Source organism: Rhinatrema bivittatum, chromosome 5 (genome assembly GCF_901001135.1).
Source record: "Rhinatrema bivittatum chromosome 5, aRhiBiv1.1, whole genome shotgun sequence".
NCBI classification, from domain to species: domain Eukaryota; kingdom Metazoa; phylum Chordata; class Amphibia; order Gymnophiona; family Rhinatrematidae; genus Rhinatrema; species Rhinatrema bivittatum.
The window spans coordinates 15,004,369-15,024,120 of NC_042619.1; the positions used below are offsets into that span (position 1 = coordinate 15,004,369).

Sequence of the window (19,752 nt, forward strand, 5' to 3'; positions counted from 1 at the left end):
GTTTCCCAGACCATCAAGTCAGGGCCCTTGTTTATTGCTTTCTGAGTTGAATTCCCTGTTATCTCTTATAAATTGGATGTGCTATTCAGATTTCTCAAGAGGTTTTTATATATATTATATGGGCAGCTCCGCACCCATGAACATCAATAAAGATGGCGACCTTGATAAGTATAAAACGAAAATTGAAGTGGGTCGGTAAAGCAGCCGGGGAGAAGGGATTTTAAGAATAAATAAGAAAAAAGGAATCATTAAAAAGTGAACATTTTCAGAAATATCTCTAAAAATAATAAAAGAATAATAGATGGAGGCGAAGAAAAGGATAACTGCAAATCGGTTATCCTTACATGAAACTTCCGTACAAAAACCACCAGACAAGGTTTCCCTTGGAAAAGTTAAAGTTGGTGAATTGATGCAATTAGTAGCAGAGGCTATTCCCTAAGTAAACTTGATTAATAGCAGTTCCCTGTATGTACCAGGATCAGTCCAGACCGCGAAAAACAATTTTCTCTGATTTGTCTTAAATGTGCTATTTGCTAACTTCATGGAATGCCCCCTAGTCCTTCTATTATTCGAAAGTGTAAATAACCGATTCACATCTACTCGTTCAAGACCTCTCATGATCTTAAAAACCTCTGTCATATCCCCCCTCAGCCTGTCTGACACAAGTCTACCTGCACAGAGCGGCAGTTACTACTATAAGAAACTTGCTGGGCAGACTGGATGGACCATTTGGTCTTTTTCTGTCATCATGACTATGTTAACATCTTGTATCTGTAGCCCCTGTGCCAAGGGGCCACCTTCCCAGGAGCAGTGTGGGATATACGGTCTCTTGGGGGGCAGGCTGGAGACAGGATCTCCTGTTAGGCCAGGGCTTCCCAAACTGGGGGTCAGGGACCCCAAATGGGGTCACACAACCTTTAGCTGGGGTCACAAATGCCTCAAGGGGCAGAACTCCTCTGGCACCAGCACACACAGGCCCTGTGGTGGCCCTGCTCTGGTGTGGGTTTCTGTGGTATATGAGGAGAGCTCAGGACCTCTGCAGGGTCTGGGAAAGCGATAACTGACTTTCACAGTCGTGTCTGGGACCAGCCATGAGGGGAAGGGTGGCCTGAGTGTGCACAGGGAGATTGCCACTGATCCGCTCACCTCAGCCACCACTGAACCTACCCAAGAGAAAACATTTGCCCCTGTTTACTGCCTGCCCTCTCTTCCCCACCAGTTGTCATCCAGGGTCACAAGGAAAATGTTGCTGCTGACCCGGATCAGGGGGGGTGTTTAGAAGTGGAGGCTGCTGAAGGGAGGGATCAGATGCAGGAAGGGGGTTTGAGAGTTGGATCAGCTGGAGAGGGATTGACTGTGAATAGTGAGGGGGAATGACAGAAGATCAACTGGGGCATGTAAGAGAACCGCCGGGGTTGAGAGAATACATTGGAAACAATGCGAGGGAAGGGTTGGAGGAGAGGAGGTGAGGATGGAAGGTGAGGGAGAAGGAATGGGCGATGGGGTGAGAGGGAGGGGACGACAGAAGATTAATTGGGGGCTGGAGAGGTGAGAGGGAAGGAATGACTGGGGGATAAATTAGGGGTTATAAAAATGGCTGGGAGGTGAGAAGAGCTGGGGGATGTAAGAGGGGCAGAGGCTGAGAGAGGAGCTCATCTGGAGGGGGATACAGGTTGAGGGAGAGGATTGACTGGAGAGTGTGGAGTAATTGTTGGAGGGGGTCTGCACCCTTGCTAATTTGTTTTCGTCATCCCCTGTCCGTGTGTCTCTTGTGCTCCAAAGTAAATACTTATTATAACAATAAAAATTGATTTGTAGTTCCCTGTACGTACCAGGATCAGTCCAGGCTCCTGGGTTTTGCCTCCCTTCCAGCAGTTGGAGACAGAGAAAGTTGCACTAATGCTGGCCACCTGCAGTCCTGTCTCCAGCAGATGGTGGAGGTGCGAATCCCTGCAGAGAAAAGGGCCAGAGTATTTTGAGTAATTCCTCCCGGGAGGTTGTGAGGCCCTGGTGGGGCTATCCCTCCTGGTTTTTAAGGTAGATGAGCAGGAGTTCGGGGACCCTTGCCTGGCTCAGTCTTTTTGTCACCGGGGGTGCATAGCTGGTGGGGCCAGTTCCCTCCCTCCCCCAGGAGAACGTTTGGAGTCCCGCAGCTCTCCTGCCGCACAGGAAAGCATTCTTGGCTTTTATTAAAGTTTGAAAAAGAAAAGATAAGTGACGAGGCTTCTGGCAGCCATGTTGCTGCCGGGTCGGGGGTCCTCTGGTGGCAGGGCTTTGATGGTCACGTGGCCAGATTTGTTTGCCGGCACGGCGATGCTGATCGGCCATGCGGTCAGGCCTTTTGCCAGCGCGGCGAATTTCCCGCTCGGTCTGATGGCGCGTGTGGCATGGCCTGCTGCTCTTGTGGGGATGCACGTGCATGCGCAGCTTTCCCATTCGGGACTTTGTTCCCGTTGCGCCTCTGGTGGAGAGGGCGGGTCGGAGCAGACAGAAGCCAAACCGGAGTGGAAAAGCAGTCAGAGAGGGCAGGTGCGGGAGCGCCTCTGAAGTCGACCCCCCCCCCCCCCCCCCCCCGCCAGGCGCGGGAAAAGGTGGCCATGTTTTCTGCATCTGAAGGCTCTTCGGGGCAATCAGGGGATTGGAGGATTTTCCTCCCCCTGTTGTCTCCAGCAGTGCAGGGTGACGCTAACTGGAGAGATCCCGATTCAGATGCAGAGGGGGAACTCTTCAAGGATGATTCAGAGGGCCCCACGATGTTTTCTTCGGAGTTTGTGCTGCTCATGCAGCTGGGAAGCAGTCGGGTCGGGCTCAGGGACCCCCTTGGTCCGCATCCTGGGAAAAGACCTAGGAACTCCAGGGATCAGATTCCTAGGCGGGCTCACAGGGTCCTTGAGATGATGACGTCCTGGGAAAGAGAGAATACGCCTCCTCTCTCCCTCCGAAATCCTTCGCCAACTCCTGACTGCCCACTACTACTTCTAGAACATTCTAGGGGCTCTCTGTACTCACTGCAGGAATGATCTGCCGTAACAGCCTCCCAAGAGGGAGGGGGCTTTAGGAGATGGGTCAGTCCTCCAACATGTCCTGTGTACAAGAGACACATTGCGTGGTAAAGGAATCCAATGGGTGGCTTGTTACCTTGTGTATAACAGGAGCCAGGCAATGCTCTTTTGAGTGGGATTTTTTTTTTCTGCTTTGCATAATTAACACTTGCATCGTCAGCTGCATGTGCAGAAAGTTAAGCCAGACATAGACTGAAAAATTCAAGTTTGGATACTAGTTGTGTTGGGATTGCTTCTGACGTTTCCTGATTATCGTTGTAAAGATACAGAAGTGCATGTTGGATCCCCTTTTCAAAATTAAAATAGCTCGGAAGTAAGAGGAAGTTCTTTGTTGCACCCTTATTTGAGGCATTGGTTGCCAAAGAAACATAAAATTGTTTGCTGTGAGGTAATCCAAATGCTTTGGAATGGAATATAGTGCTAGAAGGTTCTCACGCAGTGATTTCACCTTTTTTTTTTCCCCCCCCCACAAGTCACATTTTTCTCAATGCTGAAGTCGTGTTAGATTTCTTTATCAACTTCTGTATTATCAGTGATTCTTTACAGCACCATGGACTTTTCAAAGTTCGGCTGCAGTAATTTTACTGTTCTGAGGCGACTCAGATACGTGTACTTCAATTGTTTAGTACGTGCTTTTCTGACAGTTTGTGCCAATGTAGCGCTCCCTTTCTTTGGTGCACGACGTCTGTACCACAGCAGCACAGGGTGCTGAATTCATGATGCTCGCCCTTTCTGCTATGAAGTTGTTTTCCTTCGACCGTTCTGAGTTGAAAGATGTCTTTTGCTTGCACATTTTGAATTAAGGGTGATGTCCAGGCTGGTGCAACCTACTCTGCAAACAGTGCATTAGCACACGATGGCAACTTTTGGGTGACAGCAAATCAACAGTTAATGACAGGCACATAAACTCAAAGAATCAGCTCTTTAAATCATTTCATCTTCACATCTTTATTATACCAAGCACTGCAGTTCACCACGGCTTTGTTTATTTTTGTGTTTTAGAACTATATGATTTCTTTTTAAGCTGTTGACTTACTATGGAGGTAATTTTGTAATAGTCCATATAAGAAAGTCAGCAAATACATGCATAGGTTATAGCAGTTTTCAAAGGGAAATTAGGCACATGTGTTTGCTTTGAAAATTATCCCACCAAAACTACCTGCACACAATTACACCTGCTAATTTGTATGTAGACATTTTTAGGGAAAATTTACATGCCTACTTAAAAAAATTCACAACTATCAGGCCAATACAGTAAGGACACGTTAGAAAGAGTGCGGCAGGGCCGGGCGCACCCTCGTTTGCCGCACACACAGTTCAGATCACATACCGCTCGATACAGTATTTAAATTAGACGCAAATGCAAGCCGCGTCCAAAGCACGTCCATGAAGTGTAATCCATTTTACTGTATAGAGCGCTATACAGCGCCTATACAGTATCCTGGGTGCGCTGGTACCTGTCATTTCAAATGTCATTTGAAATGACAGGTACCAGGAAGTGGATGGTTCTCCTACGCTCGGGCATCGGGGATTGCCAGTCCTCTCTCCCCCCCTCCCAAAGCAAGGCGCAGGGTGAAAATCGACTCGACATGTTATTAAAGCAAATAGAAATTGTAACAAAAGTAAACTTACTGCATGCTTCCAGCAGCCCCAGTCCTCTCTCCCCTCCTCCCGAGGCACCCACCGCGGCTCCCCTGCCTCCCGGTGGCAGCCGCGTAGGAGAACCAGGCCACACCATGTTACTCGCTTGCTCCAACCCACCCACTTATTTGACCGGAGCCTGCCTATTGCTGTCACATCCCTCTAACGCCAGGGTAAGGGTAGGCGGTAAATTAGCGGGTTAAAGACGCGGCAAAACAGTTGATTAAAAAGGCGATAATCGGGCCGCACGTTACTGTATGGGAGGGAATAGCTAATCCGATTGTTTACATCTCATATACATGCCGTGGGCGGAAAGGGATACGCGTCGATTTAAAGAAGCAGTAAGGATTGGTAAAAACGGATAGTGAATCGCGGGTTAGACTTACGCGGCCAAATTGTGGGTACAAAGCGGGTTAGAAACAGGGTAACCGCGGCCGCGCTTTACTGTATCGGCCCGTATGTGATTAGAGAAAATCCTTATCCAGCTCTGCCGCTCAGTCTGGGTAAGCCTTCGTGCATACAGGGCATATGTGCATAAGTTTACATGCACGTCGGCCGTCCACCTTCTATGAGTAAAGCACTGTTTAAGCCACAGAAACAACCTTTGAAAATGACCTTCTCTGTGTCTGTGCTTCCGACCGGACCCTGCGTCGACAGCTTCCGCTTCTGTACCATCGTTAGGAAGCTGGGCCAATAGGATGCTGGCATTCACAGGACGAATGCAAACACGACCCAACCATCTGAAGTTCGGTTGGGGGTATCAAGAGAAAAATAAGAGGACATGAAGGTGTCCTGTTTCATATCGACAGAGAACAGAATAGTAAATAACCGGAGTGTCCTCTAACAAAGAGGATGAGTGACCACTGCAGCTGTGCCTCACTGAATACAAGGGGGTGTAGTCCTGCTTTTCTTGGAGGAATCTGAACTAAAGGTCCCTGCATGCATCGGGGGTAAAACCAGGACTGGATCTACCCGTCCTGAAGACATGGAGCCGGTGGTAAACCAGAGTTTACGCAGCATAAGTGTACAGTACGATGGCACGGCACCGTGTACCCGCACAGAAAACATTTCAGCATCACCCGCTTGCAGGGCAGGGACATAGGAGCTCAGTTTTAATGAAGGAGAGGACTTGAGGTGCTGCCAAGTCCTTTGAGCGGTTGTGCTTGGACGTGTGCCCTCAGTGCTGTGCTTTCGATTGAGTAACTCCGCCCGCAGGGGTCAGGTTTTCCGTTTGTTTAGGAGTGGGCGAGCAGGGGAAGCTGCCTATCTGCAGCAGCTGGTAAAACATCCTCCCGGCCGTCCACCCCAGCTCCCATCAAAAACAAGATTTATTTTCCTTCTCGCATCTTCTTTTCCACTGCCCGTACTTGATCTCTGGCTTTGCCCTTGCGCTCTCGTTATTAAGGATTCTCCGATCCTGTCCTGTAGGCTTTGTTTGAACTCTGGCCCCCTGTTCTACCCCCTCTTTTTCACTTTTGCTTTGAGGTTGTCACCTCCACTGACACTTTTGTGCAGAAATGTGTCTTTTTTTAATATTATGCCAGAGTCCAAATCTCCCTCCCAGTCTGAGCTCGAGAACTTCCTTCCGACCAAACAAACCCTGTCCTACCCCTGCCCCCAAGATGTCTCGCTCTGTATCCTCATTCTCATCCTCCTTATCATCGCACGATTATTAGTGGGGTCTCAACCTCCCAGGATTTCTTTGCTCTGTAGGGGGGAGGGCCTGCTCCTCCCTCTACTCCCACCTGCCAGCTTCCCCAGCAGTGCCGTAACTCTTCAGCATGGTCCTCGTCCCCTCGTCTTGTGGGGTCAAGAGAGTGTGACCCCATTGAGAGGCAAAAGGTTGGGGTCCATGCAGGAAACATGGGCCTCCAGTCCTTCTGATAATACCAGTCCTGCAGCCTTCCAAGTGGATCCCCAGGAAAATCATAACCGTAAACGATTTAATTTCAGCTTCCAGTTAAGCAAACTGTTTGTATGCTAGTCGCACAGCATAAGTAGGGGCAAAGGGTTGAGGACTTTCAGTAACAATGGAAGGTAATGAGCCTTGGGGTAAAACATTTAATGTAAATAGGGCACTAATACCGGGAATTGATCAAGGCATGTCACCTAGGTAAGAAAATGAGCAGCATGCATGATCATGATTAACTGCACTGGGCATGAGAAAAGCTAAAGAGATTTTGGGGTTGGTGAATCTTTTTGAAAACCTGTAGATCAGGGGTGGCCAACTCTGGTGCACAGGAGCCGCAAGCGAGCCTGGATTTCAGGATCTCCACGGTGAATATGCACGAGAAGGGTTTGCATGCGCTGCCTCCATTGTGTGCACATCTGTCTCATGAATATTCATTGTGGAAATCCTGAAACCAGATCTGCTGTGCCGTAGTTTAATTTTGTGAAAACCATTTAGAGCTTAGAAGAACCTCCGGATCTCCTGTTGCCTCTCTCTGCGAGACTTTATATTGGTCAAAATAACACAATTTACAGGAGTCTTTAATTACATTTTAAATTAATACAGAAAAAAGATATTACTTAAAGATGCAGAATTTTAAACATTTTGAGCAGAATTTCCCTAGAAATTCACTGTAAGAGTGTCCCTTCCACTCGCTCTCCCTACTCCCCTGGCCACTTCGCCCTCTCAGGCCCCAACTCCTCCACCTATCAAGTATCTCTCCCCTCCACCTCTACGCTCAACCCCTTCCACTCTATCGCCAGTCCCAGAGTTTGACCCTACCCCTCACACAGGCTCCCTCCGTCTCTCGCACACACACATTCCCTCATACAGGGCCCTCTCTCTTGCATACACACCCACACAAGCTCCCTTTCTCGCTCACACATACATCCTCACACAGGCTACCTATGTCTCTCTCACATACATCCCTTCACACAGGCTTTGTCTCACACATACACACGATCCCTTTTTCATACACACTAGCTCGCAGTCTCTCACGCACATGCACACTCCTGCACAAGCGCCTCATATAGGCTCCCTCTCTCTGGCACCCACACTCAAGCACCCCCCCTGCTCTCTCTCACACCCTCTGCTCTTTCTCACCCCCCCTGCTTACCCTCCCTGGTTTCTTTCACACACCCCTGCTCTCTCTCATATCCTCCTCACCCCCCTGCTCTCTCTTTCTCTCTCACACCCTCTCCCCTCCCCACTTACACCCCCTCTCTGCTCTCCCCCTCCCTTCTCTCATACCCCCTCACCTCTCTCACTCACACATCTCTCTACACACATTCACTCTCACCAGGGCCTTCATCTTTGCCGCTAACGGCGCACTCCATTCGCAGTATGCTTGGGCCTTCATCTTCTATGCTATTTTCTGCAGAATTTGGCAATTCTGCACAGGGGGGGAATTCTGCGCAAATTCTGTGCTCTGTAGTAGCGCAGGACTAATATTTATGTCCTGAACATGCACTCATGGAATATGGCTCTGTATATGGACCTGCAGTGATGTCACCCTTGGAATGTGGCTCCATATATGGATCTGCAGTGATGTTATGGGAGTGGGACTATGGCACTGCTCGACCGAATCTGTACAGGCAGATTCTGGAGTGTGTTTGAGAAGGGTTGGCACATGGGTGGTGAGAGTGGGATAGAGGCACTGACCTGGCTGGGCATGCAGGGGGCAGGATGAAATTCCTTTACCAGCCAGGAGATGACTCCCAGCTTGTTAGGTTAATTTCACTTCTGCTGCACTCAGTAAATGCAGGCATCCCATATTTTGATGTCTGGTGATTTTATGCATCTAACAGACTATTCCTAACAGCCACCAAACAGAAAGCTTTCTGTGGTTCAGTTGGAAAGCTTTGCCTCCCAACATCAGACTAGCCCCTAATCTGCTAGAGGTCCATATTCAAAAGCATTTAGACAGATATCTCAGACGTTATCCGGCTAAATGAGTATTTTTGGGCACTTAGCCAGCTATAGTTTGCTAGAATTTAGCCGGCGATGTTAGGGTCATTCTGGAGGCATATCTGGGAGGAGTTGAGTTAGCCGGCTAGGTTATCCAGCTAACTCCGATATTCAGCTGGATAAGTCTGGTTGGGCCAGAGTGCTGTCCTGAAGTTAGCTGGATAAAGTTAGCCGGCTGTATTCAGTAGTGCGGTGACTGAATATGGACATCCTAGTTCTCAGAAAACTACTAGTACCAGGGCTCTTTAAGGCAGCTCTTGGGCTAATAAACCTCAAGCCGTGCTCACTGAACATTAAAATATTGCAGGAATTTGCGCCTTTAAAGTGCCTGCTGGTCTTGCAAAAGCAATTATTCCAGCTTATTAAAACTGTAGCCGTATGCTTCGCATACTAATCTACCTCGCAGTTGCCTTACCCTAAAATACTTCTCTGATGTAGTCTCCCAGGCTTAATTGCTTTGACGTGTTTATTATCTCCATGACTCTTGTGCCTTTATTTAAAGAATAAGAATGGTGACTCACCACAGTGGGAAAAATGTGGAAGAATCCTCCTCATTGTTTGTTTAAGGCTGAAGAAAACCTGTGCCTTCTAGTTCAGCTAGAAAGGGTCCTAGGGTCAGCGGGACAAGAGAGCGCCTTGAACCCCGGAAGCCCAGCAGCCCGCTCTCCCACGTTTCAGGTGCTGGGGCCGTGGGCTTGACGTTTTATAGAGCAGGTATTGTAAGGAAAGGTTTTTCTTCCCTCTACCCTTGGATGTGTGATGCATGGCCTGCTGCGCCTGCACTGCTGAGGAGGGAGATTGTCACCGCGAGGGGAGGCAAAACCCAGGAGTCTGGACTGATCCGGGTACGACTGGAGGTGTCCGCTCTGCGGGAAGACTTTTTTCCCCCTTCCCTCTGCCTCGCTGTATTAACATGGCCCCCATCCTCCTCCTCCTTTCCCATGATGCATCTCTTCTCTGGCACCTTCCGGGCTTCCCCAAGCTAAATAATTTCTCCCCCTGAAATGCTGCACCTGACATTTTATTCTGGGCGGGGGGGTTTGGCTGGTTGCATTACGGGGTGGGGAGAGGGGATGCTCTGCATTTTAACTTGCAGTTTCCTTTTGCCCCCACTTCGCTTCGGCTCCATGAACCTTTCGTGACCTTCCATCCCCTCCTGCCACGTTTTTAGTCACCTCCTGTCCATCCCGGCCATTGCCCTCTTGATCCTCCGGCCGAGAGGCACAGCAGTTCCCTCCGGCACAAATGTGATCTTGATCCAGTCACTGAATGCCACTGTGGAGCAATGGCTGAGGCTCCCTCACCCCCATCAGGGCCGTGAGCGCTGCTTCTGTGTCCTCCCCAAACCCAGATGGCCAGAGAGGCAGGGGCAGGAGCCAGGCCGGGGGTCCCTCCTGCAGTGAGAACTGACCAGCTGGTCCGGACCTGTGCCTGGGTGGGGGGCACGATTGCGGTGACGCTGTACTGAAGCAATATGGAATATGACAGGAGGCTAACTCCTAATATCGTCCGCCAAGCCAAATGTGACCTGTTTTTGCTGTTTGCTGGTTTGCAAATGTTTTGTAAACTAAAAATACCCTCCCTTCCCCCACACACATGAAGCAGTGGGCTTGTGTATCGCACTAGTGGTAGGGTTCACCTTGGTGGACTCTGAGAGGCTCTCGGGGAGACGAAACACAAATCCCGGCCCCAGAGGTGCTTTACCATTCGCTGGTTTCCAAAGCAGCAAAGCTCGGCACAGCTGGAGCGGGCAACACGGTGGCTCGTTTCAGGACCCTGCGGGAGAGGTTTCCTGACAGGCAGGGCACAGGAACGTCTTTCTGTTTAAGTCCTGATAGGAGCCTGATGCTGCGTGGGTTCACACACCAGCCCGTTGGCCACTGAGTGGTCGGGAATGGAGAGAAATAGCCCCTCTCCCTTATCCGGGTTTCCTACGAAGAACCGGGCCTTATAATGAAATCATCTTGTCTGTCCGTCACCCCCCACCCCCTTCATCCAAGCTCTCTAAACTTTCTGCCACAGACAGTGGAGGCCCCAGTGACCCCTCCCCGGCTCCCACCTTTCATGTGTCTTCGACACAGAAAATCCTTTTTTTCTTTCTTTTTCCCCGTTAGAGAATTGGGCCAGTTCAGCTGAAATCGCAAGGAGTGTAGAGGAGATTGTGATATCATCGAGCATTTTTAAAGCTACCCTGCCATTGGTTAGTGCTGCTGGTCAAAGAAAGAATCCAGATGTGGTGAAACATTCGGTGTTGTGAAAGCTCAGCACCGTCCCTTCCACCCCACACCTCCTCCATCCCCCACCCCCAGCTGCATCCCATGTCTTAACACAGGGCCCTCTCTGCACCTGCACTAACAAAGCTCACCGTGGCCTCAAGCACATCTGGCTGCGTAGGCAGCACCGCTGCTTTTAATGGGCTGCTTTGTACTTTTTTGGGAATGGCATGCACCTTGGTGTGGTTAAATCCTTCGTGACTGCATATTGTTTGGCAAGAGACTGACTGAGCTCGGAGAGCAGATGGTTTGGGCTCTCATCCGTGTTCCCCTGCTGCAAAGTCTGCAAATCTCCTGAGCTACGGAAAGTGGCTGAATCACATTTTATTAATAACCTTTGGGTGTGAGTCGCACCCAGGCTGTCCCAGACAGTGCCAGAGGCTGCTTCCCACTGACGTTTTCCTTCTGCAGTGTGGAAAGGATGAGAGGGGAATAGCGATGGAGGGGGCTTTTATCCTCTTTCATTAACGAGGGACTGCAACTCAGTTAATGCAGCCTGATTAGTACAGCCTCTTCCTACAAGGTCCTCTAATTAAGTCCTCTTTAGGGAGGCAGCCTGACTACAAAGGTCAGAGCTTGTCTGACAGAGGGTTAAGATGTGGTCAGGTGAAGTGGCAGGGCAGCATCTTACTCTGGCCCAGGTGAACCAAGCGTGTCTCCCAGAGACTCAAAATGGAAAAAATCCTTTAGGTACAACTGGGCCAGCGTTTGTTCCCTGAGCATCCAAACTAACAATCCTCTACCACTGGTTGGAATGTGATCAGTATTTCCAAAGAGAAAATGTTCCCCGAAGGCGCGTTCAGAAACACTGGATCCATAGCTTTTTGTGTCCTCACGTCTGCCTCCCAGCGCTGGGAGAGACCCCAGGTGCTGCGGATCTGCTTAGATACTTGTCCGCTGGAAGTGCTGGGCTTGGTGAATGGGTCGCGCGTCATGGCCGAGTGGTGCTGAAGGCCTCTCGTTGATTCATCTCAAGCCACTGGGTTTGAGCAATTATTTGTGATGCGTCGAAAGCCAGCAAAAATGATGGAACTTCTGGCAAACCTGTCCATTTCACGGATTATTTATTTATACCCTGCAAAATAATCTCTAAGTGTGCTGCAGACGTATGTTGTAAAAAGCAACAAGAACATCATAGCGATAAAACAGGCGCAGACGGCGAACAGCAACCAAAAACTAACCAGACAAAACGTTGCGAAGCAAATGGTGAGGTTGAAATATTAGAGCTGTCCTGACTGAGGTAACGACACAGTTACGGACTTGGAAGGAGATCCCCCCTCCTCTCTCTTTTATGGGACGCTGTGCACTCTCGTGCCCAAGGTCTTGCGCAAACTGCAGATGCTGCCCTGGTGGCATAGAAAGTGCCTTCTGGATATGATCCGCAGTTTTATTTGCAATGGTAAATGGGCAAGGATCGGTTATGATAAGCTAATGTGTAACAAGGCGGAAGGTGGAATCAATTTCCCTCGTCTTAGATTTTCCAGCGTGGTGCGTCGGTCGCGTTTCGTTGGCGAATGGATTTCAGACAAGCATGTGTATCGTGAACGGGGCTTGGTGGCTCCTTGCAATCCGTTATATATGTTACGTGTCGGGGACCCCTCTCAGTGGAGGCTAACGCTCGGTAATATACTTTGAGACCATGCATGCTTGCCTGGAGATGGCTACAAAATCCATGGGGCCCCCTGGTGAATGTATCCCTGATGTTACTGCTGACGGGTAATAAAGATTTTCCTCCTGGGATGGGGCACAAAACCACATTCTCTATGTGGAGAGAACGAGGATTATGCTGTATCTTGGAGTGCTAGGCTGCCTTTTCTTTAATGCCTTGGATGTCTTGTTTCACTTACCAAATTCAGTTTTTTACCTTTCTACGGTTGTGGTATTATCTAGTGGGTTTGGGGCAAATTGAAATGTCATAGTTTTTTGACCAGATGATTCTCTCTCAGGGTTGTGGTGTGAAGTTTGTGTGGTAGTGTGAATATGAATAGGATGCGTGGTCTGCTGGAGTTATGGGGGTAATAGGAAGTATTGTAGATTGAGGATTTGTGGGGAGGAGGGGTGAGGTGTTTTGTTTTTTTTTGTAGAGTGGGAGTGGGTTGAGTTGGGCTAAGAAGAAAAGCGGTGACTTTGTATTATATTTTATGCTGTTTTATTATGCTATTAGGGCCTGTGAGCCCTGCTATACTTATTTGGTTCTTTGTTTGATTTGCATGTATTTATATGTAGCTACCAAATAAAAAAAATATTTTGCAAAAAAAAACAAAGTCAAATCAACTCCTAGTATCTGCTCCGGGCTGTGAGTTTTAATTCATCAGCAGTCCTGGACTGCAAGGCAGTGTGCAGCAGAGACTACTGGATGTTTAAGATGGTTCCATGTCTTTGGGGAAAGGTTATCCCAATCAGGCCGATGTAATACCATGGGCTCTGCTCTTCCCTCTCCTGTCCCTTGATTTATATGCACACGTAAAAGACTTATGCACACCAAACAATGATTTGTGCATAAGTCATGAGCCTGAGAGACTCATTTTTTCCTGCTCAAGTCACAATGTGTGCGCAGCCTATGCAGAATGCTGAGCGCGGATTTTAATACAGATCTGCGTGCATGTTTATGCGTGCGCTTTTATAAACTCCTGCTTTTTTAGCTGCTTACTGCATCAGGAGTGAAATTTTAAATTTAGCACCTGTGTTAAACTGTGCACTGAATTTCACAGCTTATTACGTAGGTCCCTCAGGAAGGAAAAATATTGTGTAAGCTACAGGGATGGCAGAAAATGGTATGGGTTCTTTTGCCTGATCCTTAAATGTTATAATTTGGAGGAAAAAGCCCCACTGTATTTTTTCCATACATTTTTGCTTGTGCAATGTTTCCTCTTCCAGAAGTTGCTGGAAATTTAAATCCTTCGACAGAAGATGCGCGCTCTGAAAATTGACCCTGCGAGCTTTTTTTTTTTTTTTTAATATGCTTTTGAACCCTGCTCCTCTGGTTCTTCGATTTACCTGTGAGGTGGCTGCAGCTGGCCTGCTTGTCTGATTGGGGAGTTTCAGCTTCCGAGGGACCTTTTCTCCTCCTCCATTTTTAGGAACATTGCATGTGGCGCCATGTTATTAAGTAACAAACCTCTCTATCCTGGGCCTTGTAAGACAGGTGGCAGGGTGCGCTTTCCAGTCCCTGATGGCTTCCCTTTCCTTTTTTTCCTCTGCAGAAATCCCTCGGGTGGAATTGAAGAGCAACATGGACAAGCAGTATTATGTCGCCCGGCTCTCCATTATGCACAATGGGTATTTGCATAAAACCGCCTCCATGAGCAAAGCTGTCAATGAGCGCAAATCCCGTGAAGGTAGGTGTTGTCTGCATGAGCAATGGTATTATTATACTGAACCCCAACCTCCCCCCTCAAAAGAAAACGAAACCCAAACGAATTGTTGTCAGATGTTGACACCAATTGACACCAAACTTCATTGCCTTCACAACGGTGCCTTTATGAAAACCTCTGTTCTTCTTGTGTTTTTTCATTGAATATGATTTTGGATGCTGTTCTCTTGACCAACATACTCCCCTGGTTGTGCCTACATTAAAAGCAACTAAAAAGCCACCCAGCAAAAAAAAAAAAAAAAAAAAAGCAGACATCTAGACCTTACTCTTTAGCTAGACAGCAAGGTCACTTTGGAAACCGTTCTTTTTATCCCTCTCTGCCTGCATTCTAATCCCAGCTGTGTCACATTCTCCATCTGCTTTTTAAGCCCAATTCTGCCAGTGACTCTCTGACCTTTGTCAGCAAGTCACTTTTTCTATCTCTGAGTGCCTTGCTTCTAAGTACAGTTGTGCTGAAAATATTGGGCAGGAGAGTGTCCACATGTGAATGGTGGGTAAAAAGTGCCTCTTCTCACTTGTGCATTGCCCGACACATACAGAGACATGGGGAGGTCAATTTTGAAAGGAATCTAGCCGCTGGATTCCCCACCCCCCACCCCCCAGGATGAAACGCAAACCCTGCAGGATGCTAAATGGTCACCCTAAATGTAGACTCCCGCAGAGAAGTAACTTGGTTGGAGAAAACAATGCACAAATATTATTTATTTATTTATTTATTTATTTATTTAAAGTTTTTTTATACCGATTTTCCTGCATAAAATGCATATCAAACCGGTTTACAATGAAACAGAATGAGCAGGAAGTAAAATTCCTTAGTCTAATACATTTAAGCGTCAATAATGAAATAATTTTAAACAAAGCAAAAAGCTAAATAACATTAATAAAAGTTAAATTATTAACATAAACATAAATATAATTATATTAGAAGGAGCACAAAGGTTAGCATGAAGGGGAGACAAAGGGGTTTTCCCCTTTGTCACGCCCGGCACACGACGCCTGGTGTAATCGCGCCGTTAATCGGGTCGCCGCTGGCTGGTCATCATGATATATTAAATATTGAAATGTACTCATGCAGTGTTCCCCATGCACCTCCAGCTGCAGGCCCAGCAGGGGAAAGGTACTGGCATAACTTTAGTGAATTTTTAATTGCCCAGGTAATTCCTTTTTGACAACACTGTTCCCTGTACGTACCAGGATCAGTCCAGGACACCTGGGTTGTGACTCCGCACCAGTAGATGGAGACAGACTAAAACTTGTGGGCGGAGCCATATATGCCCCTCTGCCAGTCACAGCCCCTCAGTCTTACTCTGTCTCCAGTAGATGGTGCAGGTCCAGTCACAGCCCTTCCTGACCTGATTCTGGTGGTTAGTCAGGTTTGATTTTTGGGCTAGTTTTTGTTAGGCCTAGTTGTTTTATGTTAAATTGGGGTTTGTTTTAATCCTTAGTCCCGGGTGCCCTGCCTCCCAGGGGGGTTGAGAGGTCCTGAGGGGACTACCCTCCCCCGGTTGAGGCCGCTGCCAGGGTTGAGGACCCGGCTGAGCTAGTGGCAGCATCAGGGGTGACACCAGGGAGCCTGGTTCACTCACCCCTGCAGGAAATAGGGCTTTCAGAAGCAGGGACAGCGCGTTTTTTTGTGTAAAAAAAAAAAAAAAGTTTTACTTTTATTTCTTGCGGCTCTCCGTTGCCTGGCGTTGCCGCTCCGTTTCGGTCGGTGGGGGGGGTGTCGCCAGCAGGGGGGAGGTCGCCGAATTGCGCCGTTTAGTTATTTTAAATTTTTTTTTTTTCCCGTGTGGTGATTTTGTTCGGCGCGCCTCCGTTTTCCCGCGTTCGTCGGCATGCCTCGGGGTTCGCAGTGCAGGGCCTGCGGCTCGGTTCTCTCGCCCCGGTCGGACCGCCGGACCGCTGCGAGGGACAGCTCGGTTTAAAAAAAAAAAAAAAAAAGGTGCAGTTTTCTTTTCAGTGTGCCGGGGTCTTTGCTGCAGCGGTCGTTTCGGCTTTTTTCCCTCTCTCCCTCTCACCTTCTCTCCTTTTACTTGGCGTTTTCGTCGAAGCGTGGGGAGTGCTCTCTTCCGAGCAGGCCGCTTGGGTCGGCCTGCTCGACTTGCGGCTCCAGCGCCACGCGCCTCTAGCGAGCGCGGTTTCCTCAGGCGGCGGTAAGGGGGGGCGCAGGATCGGCGGCCTGACTTCGGGGAGGTGCTTGGTCGGCGGCAGCCTCTCGCGGTTGCGGTGGGGGACCGTCCGGCGGCCTTCCCCAGGCAGTTCCTGTCTGCCGCGGGAAAAGATTTAAAAAAAAAAAAAAAAAAAGACGCCGACCTCTCGCGCGAAATTGGCGGGAACGTCGGCCATCTTGGGGCCACCATCAAAAGCGACACCGAGCGCGGCAGGTCCCAGGGTTTCCCTCGTTTCCGTTCCCCCCCCCCCCTCCTCCCCTTCTCCCGCCCCCCAGCGGCCGACTCCGCGGTCTGTTTGCCATCGGAGGCGGTGGGGGGGAGGGCTGGGGGAGAAATGCTCTTTGCCCTGGTTTTCTTGTGGCCTGGCTTAGGGCCTTGAAGGCACGCAGGCCTCACAAGTGACCTTCTGGCCAGGCGGGGGGGTCGGAGAGGCCTATCAGTTTGGACCGGACGCGTACTCGGCCGCGGATCGCGGCGGGCCGATTCATAGCCAAACGCCCGTTGGGGGCCCTACCGCCAAGGGGGGCCCTACCGCCTAGCTTGGGCACGGACCCTGCCTCTGTCTCGTCGGATCCAGTATTTCCTCGGTGCCCTCCCCTCCTCCGAGGGGGGCTGGGGGAGAGGTCTACATCGGAATCGTCGGGTCCGCAGATTTCCAAGGCGTCCTCCCCGCCTCCCAGGGGGGCTGAGGGGGATGGCACGCAGCCGCAGGGGGCGGCGGGGCAGACACTGCCTTCGGAAGGGGATTACTCGAGCTTAATCCGCCTCTTCATCAGGAAGGAGCTGGCCCCTGATTCCCGCCATCCTGGAGGGGTGGGGCATCGCCACCCCACTGGGGGTAGTCTCGGCTGGGCTTCATTCCTTTTCACCTCTCTGTGTCAGCCCTGCTCTATCGTGAATAGGATACTCCGGTTTTGCACCTCTAGGTCACGAACGCTATGGGTAAGCTCTCTCCCTTGCCGGAGATCAAATGATTTCCCGAGGCCCGAGGATAAATTCAGGGCGCGGTATTCGTTTTCGGCCAGGTCCCGCTTTCGTGATCCCAGGACGTCGCGTCCTCAACAGTCTCCTGGTCAGTCGTATAGGGCTTCTTCCTCCCGGACCCCGCCATGGCAGCAGCAGTTTTTTCGGGGGGAAACGAGGGAGCCCCGGCGAGCGCAGGAGTCCTAAGCTTCGCAATAAAAGATGGTCGGCCTCTCGCTCTCTCACCGCAGCCACAGCACGCCGTTCCCAACGTCGGGGCGCGGTTGATTTCGGTTGTAGAGAGATGGGCCGGTGTAACGTCAGACCAGTGGGTCCTCCGCGTGATCAGACTCGGCTGCCTCTTCCGTACCGGTCAACCACACGGCAGGGGCCGTTACTCCATTTACTTCGTTGTCCCCAAGACAGGCGGCACGGACAGCTCTATTCTGGATCTTGGTGGAGTGAACCGATGCCTTCCCGTTTATCACTTCACAATGGAGTCGATTCGGTCGGTAATGGCTGCGGGGCGGCCCGGCGAGTTTCTGGTCTCCCTAGATCTCATGGAGGCGTATCTTCACATAGGCATGCAGCCGTCGTTCCTGCACTTCGTCAGGTTCTGCGTTCTAGGACGGCATTGCCAGTTTCAAGCGCTCCCGGTTGGTCTCGCGACGGCCCCCGTACATTCACGAAGGTGATGGTCGCGGTGGCGGCGCGGCTGTTCCAGTAAGGTCTCCTGGTCCATCCTTCCCTGGACGATTGGTGGATTCAGGCGAAGCCCGAGGATCAATGTCGGTTGTCAGTTGGCCAGGGTCCTACACCTTGGCAGTCCCTAGGATGGGTGGTCAACTTCAACAAGAGTCTTCGGACACCCTCGCAGACCTTGGAATATCTGGGAGCCGTTGTCGACACGTCGCAGGGCTTGGTATTCCTGTCACATGAACGGAGATAAGAGCTGCCAGCTCAAGTAAGGCGCTTCTTGTCTCTCCGCCGGCCGCGGGTCTGCGACTGCCTTACGGTCCTGGGCTCTATGGCTTCCACACTTGCGCTGGTTTCCTGGGCGTTCGCTCATCTGTGGCCTTTACCATCGTCTTTACTATCTTGCTGGGCGCCGGTTTCAGAGGAGTTCCATTTACCGCTTCCACTAGGGGGACTCGTGAGGTCCAGCCTGCTCTGGTGGCTGGATTCCAGTCATCTGACCTCTGGAATGTCTCTTCTGGTGCCCAATGGGACGGTGGTGACCGTGGAGGCCAGTCTCTCCAGTGGGGGAGCGGTCTGCCTAGGGACCTCGGTCCAAGGCCTATGGTCAGTGTCGCTAGCCCAGTGGTCTATCAACAGACTAGAGACCAGAGCGGTCCATCTGGCTCTGCAAGCCTTCCTACCGGTAGTGCGGGGAAGGGTGGTCCGAGTGTTGTCGGACAACGCGACCACCGTGGCCTACATCAACCGCCAGGGCGGGACAAGGAGCCCACAGGTAGCGGAGGAGGCTCAGCGCTTGATGGCCTGGTCAGGGCTACATCTCAGCAACATAGCAGCCTCTCACAGTGCAGGAGTCGACAACGTTCAGGTGGATTTTTTTCTCAGCCGGCATCGCCTGGATCCCGGAGAGTGGGAGCTGGCGGACGAAGCGTTTCTTCTCATTTGCGAAACATAGGGAGTGCCCCACATGGATCTGATGGACACATGGCACAACGCGAAGGCTCCGCGATGTTTCAGTCGAAGTCGAGAAAGGGGGGCAGAAGGCGTCGATGCGTTGGCGCTCCCCGGGCCGACGGATGTTCTGCTGTACGTGGTTCCCCCGTGGCCGATGATCGGCAAGATTCTGCGGCGCATAGAGTTGCACCCAGCCAACGTGATCCTGGTGGCACCGGAGTGGCCGCGCCGGCCATGGTTCGCAGACTTCGTCCAGCTCACAGTGGCGGCACCCCTTCAGCTCCAGGGAATGGCGGGTCTACTCCATCGGGGCCCCGTCTGTTTGGAGAATGCGGATCACTTCTGTCTCGCGGCATGGGTTTGCGAGGAAGCGGCTGAAGAGAAAAGGTTACTCAGATGCGGTGGTAGCCACGTTGCTACGTTCCAGGAAACAGGCGACGTCCCTGGCTTATGTCCATGTCTGGGTGGATTTTGAGGAATGGTGCGTGCAGCGTGGGGTGGTCCCTACTGCGGCTTCTGTCTCCGACATTCTGGCGTTCCTCCAGGCAGGTCTTGCCAAAGGTCTGGCTTGCAGTTCTCTACGGGTCCAAGTGGCGGCGATTGGTTGTTTGCGAGGTAAGGTCCGTGGTACTTTCCTGGCTCTTCACCCGGATATCTCCCGTTTCCTTCGGGGAGCTAAGCACCTTCGTCCTCCATTGCGTCT

General features: G+C 50.6%; 1 protein-coding gene across 10 annotated transcripts in view; it reads left to right on the forward strand.

Annotated features, from left to right (window-relative positions):
- Window positions 1–19,752, forward strand: part of ARAP1 (ArfGAP with RhoGAP domain, ankyrin repeat and PH domain 1) — a 437,360-nt gene that overhangs the window by 255,328 nt on the left and 162,280 nt on the right. For all 10 annotated transcript variants that reach the window (XM_029602046.1, XM_029602051.1, XM_029602048.1 and 7 more), the window contains one exon: window positions 14,096–14,230. In XM_029602046.1, the coding sequence (XP_029457906.1) occupies window positions 14,096–14,230 (135 nt within the window). The remainder of the gene's footprint in view (window positions 1–14,095; window positions 14,231–19,752) is intronic.